The 14,627-nt window shown below is 38.6% G+C and overlaps 1 protein-coding gene across 3 annotated transcripts in view; it reads left to right on the top strand.

Moving 5' to 3' along the window:
• The first annotated feature begins 41 nt into the window (after positions 1–41).
• Cfap53 (cilia and flagella associated protein 53) overlaps positions 42–14,627 on the top strand; it is a 53,442-nt gene continuing 38,856 nt past the window's right edge. For 2 of the 3 annotated variants that reach the window (XM_021236621.2, XM_021236620.2), the window contains exons 1-4: positions 42–419; positions 1,035–1,100; positions 5,404–5,633; positions 6,278–6,451. In XM_021236621.2, the coding sequence (XP_021092280.2) occupies positions 363–419; positions 1,035–1,100; positions 5,404–5,633; positions 6,278–6,451 (527 nt within the window). In that variant the 5' untranslated portion in view covers positions 42–362. The remainder of the gene's footprint in view (positions 420–1,034; positions 1,101–5,403; positions 5,634–6,277; positions 6,452–14,627) is intronic. The other variant, XM_004855132.3, reaches the window with a different exon arrangement.

Here is a 14,627-nt window from a genome sequence, read left to right on the forward strand (position 1 = left end):
GACGGATCACAGTCTGTAAATAGAGTGGACTGGAATTATAATTAGACCTTCAACTTTCCTCAGGTTAAAGGGTTTTACCCGGCCATTCTGAGTCCTAGAGAAAGGGAGCCAGGATGGTGTCAGTCTGGCCAGGGGCAGGAACTCAGCTGGGGCGGAGACTCAACTCCTGGGCTGCAAGAGGAAGTTTCGAGTGCTGGCGTCTGTGGGCCCCATGGCAACGAGACCGACTTCCGCTTGATCCACCCACCTCCACTGCCTTCAGTGCGAGATGCACCTTGGCAACCAGACCTCTGCGTTAGTAGCGGAGGCGAGTTCCGCAGGTCACTGGTTTCTAACGGGCAACATACCAGCGGGAGTCGAAAATGTACAGCCTCGTACAGCGGGAGGTTAAGGGCCCGACTCCCAACGTGGTGATCATGGTAAGCTAAAGATAGGGATGCAGAATCCTGCAGTTTTCTCCATCTCCTGGCTGTCCAGCCTAGCACAGCGCACTCTGTGCCCCAGTTGGGGTTTTTCCTAGGACAGCAGGTGCTGGATACAGAGGCTTGAATTTTAAAAGAAACATAAAGTCGCTCACCTATCTCTTCCCTCACCCCCTTATCCCCTATCATTCTCTTCCCCCTCCCAACCTCCAGTCACAGTACATAGTCTATTTGTGGAATCGCTACTTGAGATCTTGGGGATTTTCAGTCTCCAAGACACGGAAATGGCACTGGATGGGAAGCAGATCTGGGATCTGGGCAGGTGGTGATTCAACATAATAATCTTGGACTGATCCTGTGACCCTAGGAAAATCATCTGTGGAAGGGGAATTGAATTGTGAGGGGTTGTGTGTGGCTATAGAACCTTTCCTGTGCCAACTCAACCAGTAACTGGGTAGGGGACAGAAGTACCCATGCAGACTGCACCAGGTGGTTGTCTCCAAGGTTAGGGTGGTAGGCCATGCGAATGGTGGGTGCTGCAGAACTTGATCATGCTCAGAAACCATGAAATACTGGTCTAAGCACCTATTGTCCTTTGTTCCTACAAACTAGTTTCTGCAGGCCAGAAAATCTGCCTCTTGCTTGAGTTCTATGCACTGCAACATGGAAGATACAGAAGTGAGTCCAGTGGCCCTGGGAAGTTTACTCTTCAGTAAGAAGCATGATCCCTGCCTTCACAGAGCTTATACTCTAGTTGCAGAACCAACTTGCTCATCCATGAAGCATTAAGTATTAACAGTAAATTATAATCTATATTCTCTGTAATGGTAGTTTGTGGAAAAAAGATCAAGAATAATGAAGAATACAGTTGTATTATTCTCCACTGTACACATAACATTTCAGTCCACCTACAGACTGCTTCTTCTGTAGGTCCAAGGACTAAGATATGGGACTGGAAAGCAGTAGAAAGGAAGCTTCTTTAGGCTCTAAGGTTCAAGCTGATAATCCAGACAGATTTAATGAAGGACAGAAACCAATGTTCCTTGGGTCCTATATTCAAACATAGTGCTTGGGAGCTCAGCTATTGGTTGGGTGCTGTTATGTTGGAAAACAATAAAAAACAACAAAAAATACCCCCAAGTCAAAAAAGCAGGTCTGTAGGCCAGGGATTTAGCTCAGTGGCACTGCACCTGCCTCGCAGGTGCAAGGTCTGGAGTTCAGTCCTAGGTACAAAAAAAATAATAAAATAAAGTTAAAATAAATAAATAAATAAAAAGGCAGGCCTATTAAAGACTTGTGCTTATAAAAGAATTAGGAGAAAAAGGAAGAGGCCAGACTTGGTGCATATGTTCCTCAGGTATCTGAGTGTTATAAGAAATATAAATGTTGGAGGGTAACAGAGTCATGTTAGAGGAAGAATTAAAGCCACCAGGAGATAAATCTTGCACCCTAAACAAGTCTCCAGGAGAAAAAAATTAAAAATGGACTGTGAATATTCACTAGAAGGACATTTATCTTGCTCATATGACAAATGAAAAAATTGAGACTCAGTGAAATGCTCAACACTGCTTGCAATGGATGGAGACCAGAATCAAACTTAGAATGAAGGTATTTTCTTTTTAAAACATTAAACTGTCAACTGTACTTCTGGAAACTATAACAGTAACAAAAGCCTTTAATGATCTTGACAGTACAAAGTCATTAATCCTGTGTTATTCTACTGTCAGCATGTTTCAGATCTTCAGTGTCCAATATGGTAGCCACTAACGACACATGGCATTTTTTTTTGAGAGAGACAAAGCCTTGCTTTGTACTGCAGGCTAGGCTTGAACTCACTATGTAGTCCAGGCTGCAAGAGGAAGTTTCGAGTGCTGGCAAACTCCTGCCTCAGTCTCCTGAGTGCTGGGATTACAGGTGTATGCTGCCATGCCTTTCTCACACATGACTTTTGACCACTTGAACTGTCCCTAGAGTCACATACTGAAATGAGAATATCTTGGATATATTGGTTAAATAGAAATATATTATCAAAATTAATTTGTTTCTTCTCACTTTTTAAATGTAGCTACTAGAAATTACATATATGTTTTATATTATATTTCTATTAAGTAATGCAGATTTTGAGCAATGACAAGATAGCCTGGATTGGCATCACCTGGCTAAAGAACTCCAGGTCATACTTTATTCATCTGGAAACTGGATCCTTCCCAGACCAGTCTTGCTAGAATGCCCCAAGCCTTAAAAGGCTCCCTGGTCCTCTAGCTGCCACTCATGCTGTTTTTCGCCACTTCTCACCCCTGTTTCTCTCTTTGGATAAAAGGTATCAAATAGCCTAGTTTCTGTCCTGACAACTCAAGATAGTTGCTTATAGATGATCTTAGTTCATGATTTCTATTTTCAGCCCACATGTATACCAGGAGCCTGAGTGCCTGCTATGTCCCTGCTCTGCTTTACTGTCACGGACTCTGCATTCACAAAATGCCAAAAATACTAGAGAATAGTAGTTAGCTGGCTCCAAATTGTTCTAAAATAGATTATCTACTTCTCATATAACATCTTCTGTTTCCCTTCCACTTCAGACTGGCCTCATCTTGTTCAGTTACATGTAGGAGCCCTATATGACCCCAACCCCTAAATCTTTTCATCAAGCTATCTTCAAATGTTTGTTTTCTTTTCCTAGGAGATTTTATCACAAATACCAAACACCAATATTCTGACACTGATAAGTTTTAAATATAATTGATTGGGTTGACTCTGCTTCATAAGTTCAAGAATTTTTTACTGTGAATCAGTATCCTCAACACTCACAAACTACCTAAGAATGACTGAATAAAACTGTGGCCAAAAATACAAGCTTGCGTTGGAAGTGTAGCTCAGTGCTAACACGTTTGGGTTCAATCCCCAGGACTAAATAAATGAATAAGAAAGTAAAGAGAACATAAAGCTGAAAATATTAATTCCATGGTGGCTCCAGGAGGTACAGAAATAGTATCAAATCCACCCAGAAACATTTATCTATTCACTCACCCATTTGTATTGAGAACCTGACTGAGGTAGGAATTGCTCTCAATGCTAGGAATACAAAAATGGCGAAGGTATACATACTCTATAAGATTTTGTTTCAAATGTATTCAAAATGTGCATGGATTTCCAATCTTTTAATGGATATTTGTATAAAAACAATACATTTACAGAAATTGATGCTACCCCATAATTTCAGGAGCAAAGCCTTTGCATCCAAACTTCTGGAAACCATAGAATTACAAATAATGTTCTACCACAGCTCCCCCGCCCCATTTTTCTTTTCCTTACTCTCCCTCCTTCCTCTCTTCATTGCTTCTTTCCTTCTTAGTTCTTCATTGTCACAACTCTCTCTCTCACATCCTCCCCCCCCCCATATATATAGCCTGTAGACTTAGATGGTAGCTCCTTTTCATTGAAAATATTTTGGACTTGATTGTAGCCAAAAGGCCGAGAAGTGATCATTGAAAATATTTTGATGGTGGTGACTGTGGTGTAATAATATGGAATAGTGGGTGGCAAGATCAAGGTAAGGAATGAAAAGCCATCTGATTTGTTTTTTTTAGGTAGGGTCTCACTATATATATAGTTCAGGCTGGCTTTGAACTCACTATGTAGTCCAGTCTGGTCTCATATGTGTAGCAATCCTCCTGCCTCAGCCTCCCGAGTGCTGGAATTACACCATCATGCCTGGCTAAAGACCTCTAATTCTTGTTCTATCTGGGTCTACCTTTACTATTTGAAGCACCTTGGGCACATGGGCTTGATCAAATATTCTCCAGGGTCCTATATGAAATTTATAATTTCAAATAACATTTTAAAAACATAACCCACAGGACTGGGGATTTAGCTCAGTGGTTCCAGCACCTACCGTGCAAGCGCAAGCTCCCAAGTTTGATCCCCAGTACTGAAAAACAAAACAAGAAAAATATAACCCACAACTTACAACAAACTATGATTTGACTTTTTTTTTTTCATGATGGTGCAAAAGCAATACACATTCAATACAAACTGTACTTTGAATTTTGAATTTGGGTCTTTTTAAAGGTGTTATGGCTAGTATCTAAATGTCCACTTAAAACCTCCTATACTCATAGGTGGGGCTTTTCAGAGGTGGCTGCATCTAGGGTGTGTGAATATGGATTATGGATGTGTGATAACTCGATTAGTCTACTGATTGGTTTACCATGAGTCTGGGTGTGGCTGAATGGATTTACTGAAGACAGAAGCCCCACCCTGGATGTAGGTGGCACCAACCAATAGGCTTGTACCCTGGACAGAATATAAAGGGAAAGGGAGGCTCACTGCTTTGCTGCCTCCTGCCTTTCCTTCCATGGACTGTTTGTCCTCTGCCACAACCCTCTGCCATACCACCTTGCCTTGGAACCAGCCTACTTTGGACTGAAACCTATCAACTGTGAGCTATATTAAACTGTTCCTCCTTTAACTTATGAATGTCAAAAGTATTTTGTTTCACAATGAAAAAATAACTAAGATGCAAGTCTAGCAATAAACAGTGTGATAATCTCAAGATGCTGGGCAGAGTATTAAGTCATAGCTTTCAGCAGACCATAAGATTATGAGGGTGAATATGAAATACTCTCCATAGTGTATTGTGTTGCTAAGCTGTGATGTTCAGTGGTTTAGGTGTGTTAAATACATTTTTTTAAACTTAGGAGATTTTCAACTTACAATGAATTTGTCAGGTAGTAGCCCCATCATAAGTCAAGGAGCATCTGTATTTGAGACTAACGTGATCACATGTTAAGTATAAGCTCAAAGAATGAAATAGGTTACTTCTTAGGTGATTAAGCTGTTTTCAGTTTTAACAGGATATATCCATTTTTTATGGCCAATTTTATTTAGCATGAGTATGATTATTGGTAGAGGTCATGATTAATTGAAAATATACTATTGACATTTGGTTTATTGTAAGTAATAGTTGCTTTTTTGTTTTAAGAGAGCCAAGCCTCCCAAAGGCTCAGGGATGAAGCAACATCTGGAAAGAATCCAATGCAGCCACCAGAAACACCATGCTATTTTGGCTTCCATTAAATCAATTGAGCAGGATCGCCTCAAAGTTGAGTGGGACCAGCACATTGATCGCAAATTTTTTAACAGCCTTGTGCGAGCAAGAATTAATGATGCCATGCAAGCGTTTATCATCAACACTGAAGAAAGGCGAAATAAGTAAGGCTGCAAACCTGGTGGCCCATATTATGAAACATTTCTGAAACCACACCTTGATGTTGGCCTGTCAGAAAATCAATTGTAAGATGAGCATGGTGGTGCAGGCCTGTAATCCCATCCCTCTGGTACAGTATGTTGCAATGATACAAATGCAAGCTCACCCTGGGCAAACAGCTTAATGACTTAGTAAGGCCTTGTCTCAAAATGGAAAATAGAAAAAGCCCTGGGAATGTAGCTCAGTATGAAAGCCCTGGATTCAACCCCCAGAACCACACACACGCATGCACATGCATGCACACACACAAACACACACTCACAAATTCAAGTATAGTCAAGATCATAGTTAAATCAGTAGCTATTTCTTATAAATATTTTTACTTTTGATAGAAAACAAAAGAATACATTGTTTTACATTTTGCTTCTTTAATTGAAATCTGTCCATTTTACTTCTTTTGTTGAAAATACATCTTTCATACTTCATCTGTATATGATCAAATAAAATATGGCACAGATCAATGTCTTATTTTATGGAGGACTACAATGATTTTTTCCTGTTACAAAGTTTATGATTTGACAATTTTGAAATTTATTATAACAAAAATCAATAAATGGCATGACAGGTTTTTTTTTTCTCTTTGTTTTAGGCTACGTGAACTTCTAGCATCAGAAGAAAATGAGTATTTTATGGAAATGCAATGGAAAGAAGAAACCATTGAGGATAAAAAAGATAGAATGAGAGAGAAAATCAGATTATTGAAAGAGAAGAAAGAAAAAGAAAGACAAGATTTTGTGGCTGAAAAGTTAGACCAACAATTCAGGTAATGGAATAGTGAAAACACATAGATTCTGAATTTGGCATATTAAAAAGGATTTAGAATTAACAGTAATTCTAATGTTAATTTACAGTAAATTATAGGTGGGTATACACAGTAATCACTTTTAAGCTCTGCTAAATATATTATACATAACTGAAAACACAGGTACTGAGTTTGTGTGAAAACTCAGAGTGTTCTAAACTTGCTTCCCAATTAGAATTAAGTACCAAGTAAGATTTTGTTATTGATTTTGGCTATTAACCTCATTCTTGCTGTTGTCAGGAAGTTCTTTTAAAGCCTTGTCCTAGGAAGTCTTTGATAAAACTGGGCTTGCTTCCTACTACTGTAGTCTTTATCTGTGCCGAATGTGTATTAGGTTCCCTGTTCTTTATTGAATGCCTATATTCTTATCCTCAGGGTCTGATCCCTTGGACTTTTGATCCACTTCCTGACCCATACCTATGACCCATATTTAGTTTTCAGATCCTGGGCCTTCAGTGTATTTACCCTGATCCTGTGGTTGCCTGCATCTGCCTTTTCATCTTCCTCTTCCATTTTAGGATGCGCTGAGTCTATATGCTAATTTCAGGCCAGTGCTGTGCACTTATAGTCGGAAGGTCTGTAGGAAAGACCATCTTCTGAGATAACCTATAGCATTACATCATAAAAGTTGGCTGCATGTTTTTAGCATCACAAACTAAGAGATGCCTTATTCTTACACCAAAGATATTCTGAAAATTCTCAATGCCTCCTTAGAGCTGCAGCTCTTAGAGCGAAAACATACTTCTAATTTTTATTTATTTATTTATTTATTTATTTATTTATTTGGTACTGGAGATTGAACTCAGGACCTTGCACTTGCGAGGCAGGTGGTGGCACCACTGAGCTAAATCTCCAGCCCGTAATTTATAATTTAATTATATTCCTCAGCCATATTTTTAGTGTGTCTTGTACTTCTAAGGGGGTGATAGAATGCTGTCTTATTTCTGAGGCTTGTTTGTTTGGTTTGTTCATTTTGCTTCTTTCAATGCTGTGATGATTACATAATGTGACCCATGGAATGTCCCAAATCATGCACTCCATGTGCCTTTTAATTTTAGAGTAACTGATTAAGATTTTATCTTCAGAAAAGATTTTAAAAATTCAAATTTTACCCAGAAGTGTTATAACATAGTCATTAGCATTCATTCAGTAAAATTTTTGAGCCTCTCATTTGGACTCTGTGATAGAAAAATAGATTGATTGGTATAGGACAAATTAACGTCACTTAGGTCATCAGGTTACCAATTATGAGTGGGCAAGTGTGTGGGGGAAGCTGGATTCAAGAACAGATGGTCCAAGAGTAATATAAGCCCCGAGTTAAAGATCTGGCAGAATACAGAAGGAATACATGCATCTGTTTTTCACAGTATTAAAAATTTAAATAGTTCAGAAATCCAAAGGTCACCAGGTGACAACCAGACACGTGGAGGGATCGAAGAAAAGCTTTTGAAATCTCTCTATTATTGGTAGAAATGCCGTGAAGTTGCTGTTAATAATACAGACTGGCCTAATCCCTCCTACAAGAGGCCTGCAGGAGAAGTAAGCTACTGCAGGGAGTAGTGGGTACAGGTTGTAGGGGAAGCAGCTGAAAGAGGGCCACGAAGAAAACCAGAGTAAGAATATGTAGGGCCAGAGGGACTTGCCACTTCCCCTGTCCTGCAGATAGGAAATGGAGTTTCACAGATAGAAGTTTGCCTAGGTCTTGAAGCTTATAGGGCCAAACCAGGGTCAGATTTAGATTTTCCAGCCTATATAAAGTATATCCTTACACCCTATTCTCAGGTGGTCTTGGACATCTTCCCTACTTGCTGTGAGGTAGAAGATGCTGAGAAGATAGGACACTAGCAAAGTGACTCTCAGTGGCCTATTCATACTTTCTATTCCTTACAATTGTTTCTTGGTATATTAAGAAAAAAGGAATGCTCATAAGGGATTTGTGCTTTTAAAAATTAATGAATTTAGCAAAATTAGTGAATTTAGACTTCTATGAGTTTTTGCTAGTTAGATGAGTTGTTACTATTTTTAAAGAAATAAACTCATTCTGCAGTAGTGTATTTCATCCAGAAGCAAATTATTTTCAGTAGTTTTAATGCAATACAGCCAACTCTTTGATAACAGAGCAGCAAACATATTTTTTTTTTTGGTACCAGAGATCAAACTCAGGACCTTGTGCTTGGAAGGCAGGTGGCAGAACCACTGATCTAAATCCCCACCCCAAGCAAACATATTTTCGAGTAAGGATACTATATTAGGTCACATTACTGAAAATATAAATGAAGCTTTAAGAAGTAAATAAAGCAAAATAATTTTTCTTCTATTTATTTTTATAATCTATGATATAACTATAACACAATATATTTGTCTGTTTGCCAGGTTATAGGCATTTGGTTAATTTCCAGTTTGGACTCTTATGAAGAAAGCTTCTATGAATATTCCTATCTTTGAGTGGATATATATACACGTTCACTTCCCTTAGGTGAATACTCAGTGAGATTCCTAAAATATTTGATACCTGGAGTGAATCATTTTCAGTGATCCTAGTCATCTATACAGCAAAATTATTTTCAGTAATAATAACAAGATGAATAATGACAAAAAAGATAGCCAATTATTTCTTTTTTTAAAAAAGTTTTTAATTTTAAAACAATTGTATAGTCTTGGAAAGTGCAAAGATAATACAGAGGTCCCAGGTACCCTTCACCCACTTACCCTCAATGGTTGCATCTTGTGTAACTGTAGTACAGTATTGGAGGAAGTAGACAGCAGTGCAATATGTGTGTGTGCTTGTGTGAGAACCACCACATTCAAGATACACATCAATCTGCTCAGTGCAGTGGTTCAGGAGTGTAATCCCACCTACTTGAAAAGCTAAAACAGTAGGATCACAAGTTCAAGGTCATCCTGGGCCACTTAGAAAGACACTGTAAAAAATTTTTAAAGGTCGAGGGATATAGTTAAGTGGCAGAGCATATCCAAGGCCTTGGGTTCAATCCTCAGTACCAAAAAACAAAAAAGTGTCTACAATACTTGACTCCTACAACTTAGAGAAGAAAAGGTTTATTTTAGCTCACAGTTTGTAGAGATTTCAGTCTGTAGTCAGGTGGCTCCAAGGCAAGGTGGCATGGCAGAGGGACATGGCAGGCAAAAAGCAGTGAGCCATCAAGGGAGGATATACTCTTCCAGGCCACACCCACAATGACTCACCTCTTCTCGCTGGACTTCACCTTCCAACATCAGCTATAAACCCATCTGGGCTAATTGGGTATCACACACCCACAATCCAGTCACCTCCCCAAAGCTCCACTTACGAGTGCCTGAGGCTTTAGAGAGTGTCTTAGTTACTTTTCTCATTGCTGAGACAAAATACCCAACAAAGTTAAAGAAATAAAGGTTTATTTCAGTTCACAGTTTGTAAAGGTTTCAGTACATAATTAGCTGGCTCCAAGATAGAGCAGCATGACAGAGAGGAGAAATAGTCCATGGCATGGCAGAGCGGGCAGAAAACAGCAAGCAGCAGCAATAGCAGAAGTTGCCCTTATATTTTGTCTAGGCTCTAATCTTATTGATTAGTGCCACTCCCAGGGTGGGGCTCTCTTAATCCAAGCATCCCATAATCTAGATCCAGCTACCTCTGAAAAGCCCCACCTATGACTGCATGAGGCTTTGGGGGCACATCTAGATAGAAGCCATTACAGTGGGACATCTAGATATAAGCCATAACAAACAATAAAGAAGAAAGGAAATACCCAAGCATCCATCACCAAGGACCTTTCCCTGCTGCTACCCTTTTTCCCTCACCTCAGTCATCTACAGCATTCCTAACCCTTGTCAACCACTAAATATTTACTTCTATAATTTCATCAATTTTTAAAATGTTACATAATTGGAATCATTATATGTGATTTTTTTGAGGTTGGCCTTTTCCACTCAATGTGATAATGCTTTGAAGGCCTTCCAAGTTGTTGCTAGTTTGTCTTTTACTGCTACATTAAATGGATGAATGTACTTGTTTGTTTAAACCATTCACTTACTGAAGGACATTTTGGTTGTTTTTAGTTTGAGACTACTTTAAGTGAATTTTAAAGAAATATTTGTGTGTTTAGGTTTTTGTGTAAACATAAGTTTTTATTTCTTTAGGATAATTGCCATATGCTATTTCTGGGGCATATATATATAAATAGACCCTTGAGTTACAACCAGCTTGACATGCAAATGACTTGGGTTATGACTAGAATTTTAGTTTTAACTTACAAACAAAGTCTTGAGTTATGATCCAAATGCCGGACACTTGTACTTCCAGATGGTCTCAGATACAGATTTAGCCCTTAAAGAGTTCTGGAAGGAACATTACAACATCCCTTCCTATGTGGGGTTAATTGCGGAATCCTGGGCCAATGTCTCTCTAAGGACACTGAGATCTGCCTGTATACAGGAGAGAGACTTTGAAGGATGTGTACAGGAGCCTGAGCCTTCAATCGACCAACTTGAGTTACAATCAGCTGTCATGAATAAATTGAGTTTATAAGTCAAGTGTCCACTGTATTTAATTTCTTAAAGAAATTGCTGAATTTCTAGAGTGTCTGTACTGCTTTTTATTCCCACCAGCAATGTATGAAACAAGTAGTATTACCATATCCTTGTCAGCTTTTGGTATTGTCAATTTTTTTTTTAATCAGTACTACAGATTGAACCTAAGGCCTTTGTACTGAGCTACATCCCCAGTGATTTTTTATTTTTTTATTTTGAGACAGGGTCTCACTAAGTTGTTAAGTTGTCCAGGATGAGCTTGAACTTTCAATCCTTCTACCTCAGCCTCCTGAGTTCTAGGATTACAAATGTGCACCATCATGCCCAGTTTGTCACTATTTTTATCATAGCTATTCTAATAGGTTTGTAGTGATACCTCAACCTGAGCTTATGTGGCATTTCCTTAATGGTTGGTGATATTGAACAACTTTTTGTGTGCTTATTTGGCATCTGTACATCCTCTTTTATGAAATGTCTCTACTGCTTTGTCCATTTTCTAATTAGATTGTGGTTTTTTTAGCTGTTAATTTTTGAGAGTTCTTAAAATATTCTCGAGTCTTATGTCAGATATGTGGCTTAGAAAATATGTTTTCCTAGTCTGTAACTTATATTTTTAGGCTCTTAAAGGGTCTTTCATAGAGCCAATTATTAAAATATTAATGAATTCTAATTTGTCAATGCTCATTTTATGTGTCATGCTTTTGGTACATTGTGAAATTTCTTTTTAAATGTCCTATATTTTTGCACAATTAATGATTAGATACCAAATTGAGGCAGGCATTTTAGGGTATTATTTTCAGCTGTTTTTATTAAACAAATAACAAAAAACTAGTATGATTTCCTAATATCCACTCCCAGATACTTGATTTTACTTTTCACTCATCTGCCCTGGGGAGGGGAGTGGAAAAATTTTTGAAAATATCCCTAGGTAATTTTAAATTGCTGATTGTATTGAGAATCTCAGCCCTGAAATTAAAACTGGGCTCTCAGTCTGTTTGGTGTGGCTGTAGCAAAATATTTGAGGCTTGTTATGGCTTGTGTTTAGAGCCTTATGTGGTCATAGGTGGGGCTTTTTCAGAGGTGGCTCAATCTAGAGTGTGTGGTGCTGGAATTGATTCATGGTGCAATGCAAGGAATGAGGGTGCTAGGATTAAGGGTGTGAGTAGATCAGAGTAGCCTGGAAAAGATATGAGGAATAGAAAGAGCTGTGGTGGTCCCTTGTTGCTTTGCTGTTCCGGAAATCATCGAAAGAAATACACAGAGACACAGAATTCGGGTAAAATAATAAAAGTTTACTTGCAAGCAGGTGGGACTGCCAGAAACTGGTCTGGTCAGTGTCCATGCCAATGTTGGCTCTGCTTCCTCTTTTATACCTTTTTTGGTCATTATCTCATCCCTAGTGGTCTTTGTTGAGTAAGTAAAAATTCCAGTTCCTGTTTAATGGTTAAACAGAGGTGGTTTCTGTTACTGATTACAGCTATAAACACATGACAGTTAAAACACATATATTACAAATTTGCCCAAGCATTGCAACTTTGTATTTCAGAGTTAAAATGTTATCTATAGTAAAGCTACAGATCAAAAGAGTCATAAATCCATCACTTTAAACAACAAGAGCAACAGGGATAAGCAAGTCTTAAAGGGATATATTACCTATTTTGCCTCTACAATTACTTTAATATTTAATCTACTAAGCCATCTAAAACTTTTTCCCTGTCATTCCTCCCTCTGTTTGCTTCAGGATAATTCTTTTATCCATTATATGTTCTATCTAGTTTATCTACATTTCTTAGCACTAGCATTTGGTAGTGTTGAGCAGCAGCAATGAGCTGCTGTATAAATTTTGAAATCCATTGAATGACACAAGAACCAATCATTAATATTAATATTATAACAAGAAGGGGACTCAGAAGAGGTCCTATCCAAGTTTTCCATCCTGCCAAAGTAAAAGTAATTCCATAGGATGGCTCTCCTGTACCAAATTCATTATCAAGAGCTTTGATCTAATCTTTCAGTTTGTCTAGCGATTCTTGTATTATACCAGATTTATTAGTGTAATAACAACAGTCTTCACTGAGAAATAAGCAAGTTCCTTCTTTCTGGGCTATTAGCAAATCAAGAGCATGCCTATTCTGTAATACGACATTGGCCAGTGAATCTAGTTGGGTTTCTAAATCCTGAATTGCATCTCAAATTTCCTCAAGATCTTTTCTGATTTCCTGTCCTAATGAAATATATTGTTTTTGTCCTAAGCCAATGGCAGTTGCTCCTAGAGTGAAACTCCCTGCAATTGGTAGGCCAGCTAGGATGGGCAACACTACTGGGTCCTTTTTTGTGTGAATTACATGCATTGGAGAGGTAATTTGTAAGAGTACCCTCTTCATGGCTGTTGGGGTGTAAATAGATAAATTTGGGATTAAAATTCCCAAAGCACACCTTGTGGTAGTTCTGCCAGAGATCACTTTATATACTCCATCTCCACAAATGAAAAAGGTCCCATTAGGTGCTAAATAATTGTTTTCTTCCTTTAACAATACTAGATTTGTACAAGTGTTGTTTATCCCATTGTCCCTTTGTCCACCAAGGAAACATGTACCATTTCCAATAACCCTGGAGGGGTATTTCAGAAGTGAATGCATAGCCTGTTTGGTGGTATTGAGGGTTAGATTGGTATAAATTCCTGTGGCCTCATAAGTCATCAAATTTAAAGGGGCACATAACCAACAGTCCGATGCCAATTTTTCATCTGCCTGCATAAGTAGTGTATGGGTGCTATTAATTAAATCCATCATATCTATGCCAGTATAATTTTGGGGGTGCCCCTTCAATATAGTTTGAATTTCTTGGAGAGCAGGGTTTTTTCCTATTTCAGGAGGAACAGTTTTCCATGTCTTTTTAATTTGTAATGTCCACTGTTTTATCTTTTGGGGTCCATGCCTAGTGGTGGATTGATATCCTATATAAATTTGATACATTACTCCTTGTAGCCAAATAGGGTCCCATGGGGCTGGCATATACACAGATATAGGATTACATTGACCTTGTTCACAATTGTCTCAATTGCCAGTGGCTCATCCTGCAAGGGAGCCATTGACCCAAACTTTTATTTTCTCTTTGCAGTACAATTTCTCAATAGAATAGCCCTCACAGTCAGAAGCTACCCTAGGTCCCCCATAAGATTCTTTTGAGTAGGCATCAAAGAACATTGTAAATGGATGGCCTTCTGATTCCCATTTTACCATTTTGAAAGTCACATATTATTCATCAAAATTTTCATAACTAGGCTTCAACACCCACAGTTCAAAAGCAAAGAAACTTAGAAGAGTGGTGATCTGGCATAGCACAATAATCCATATCATCTTTGTCGGTGCTCCCATTCTTCAGCCATGTGTTGACTCACCAGCCTCCAGAGTGGTGAGAACAGGGCTTTGAGTGCATTGTCTTTCTTGGCTTTCAGCATTGGCCTCAGTGTGGGATTACTTCACTCAGGAGTGGTGAATCCATGGTTGGATCTTGGTGACTTTAACATAATCATAAGTGTAACATACAGTCCCTCCCATTTGGTTGTAGGGGTGTCTTTTTCCAGTTCTTAACGTAGATTAAATCATCG

The sequence above is a fragment of the Heterocephalus glaber genome, unplaced genomic scaffold (assembly GCF_053883595.1).
Source record: "Heterocephalus glaber isolate CG9 unplaced genomic scaffold, H.glaber_assembly_v1.0 deba00000331, whole genome shotgun sequence".
Classification (NCBI taxonomy): domain Eukaryota; kingdom Metazoa; phylum Chordata; class Mammalia; order Rodentia; family Bathyergidae; genus Heterocephalus; species Heterocephalus glaber.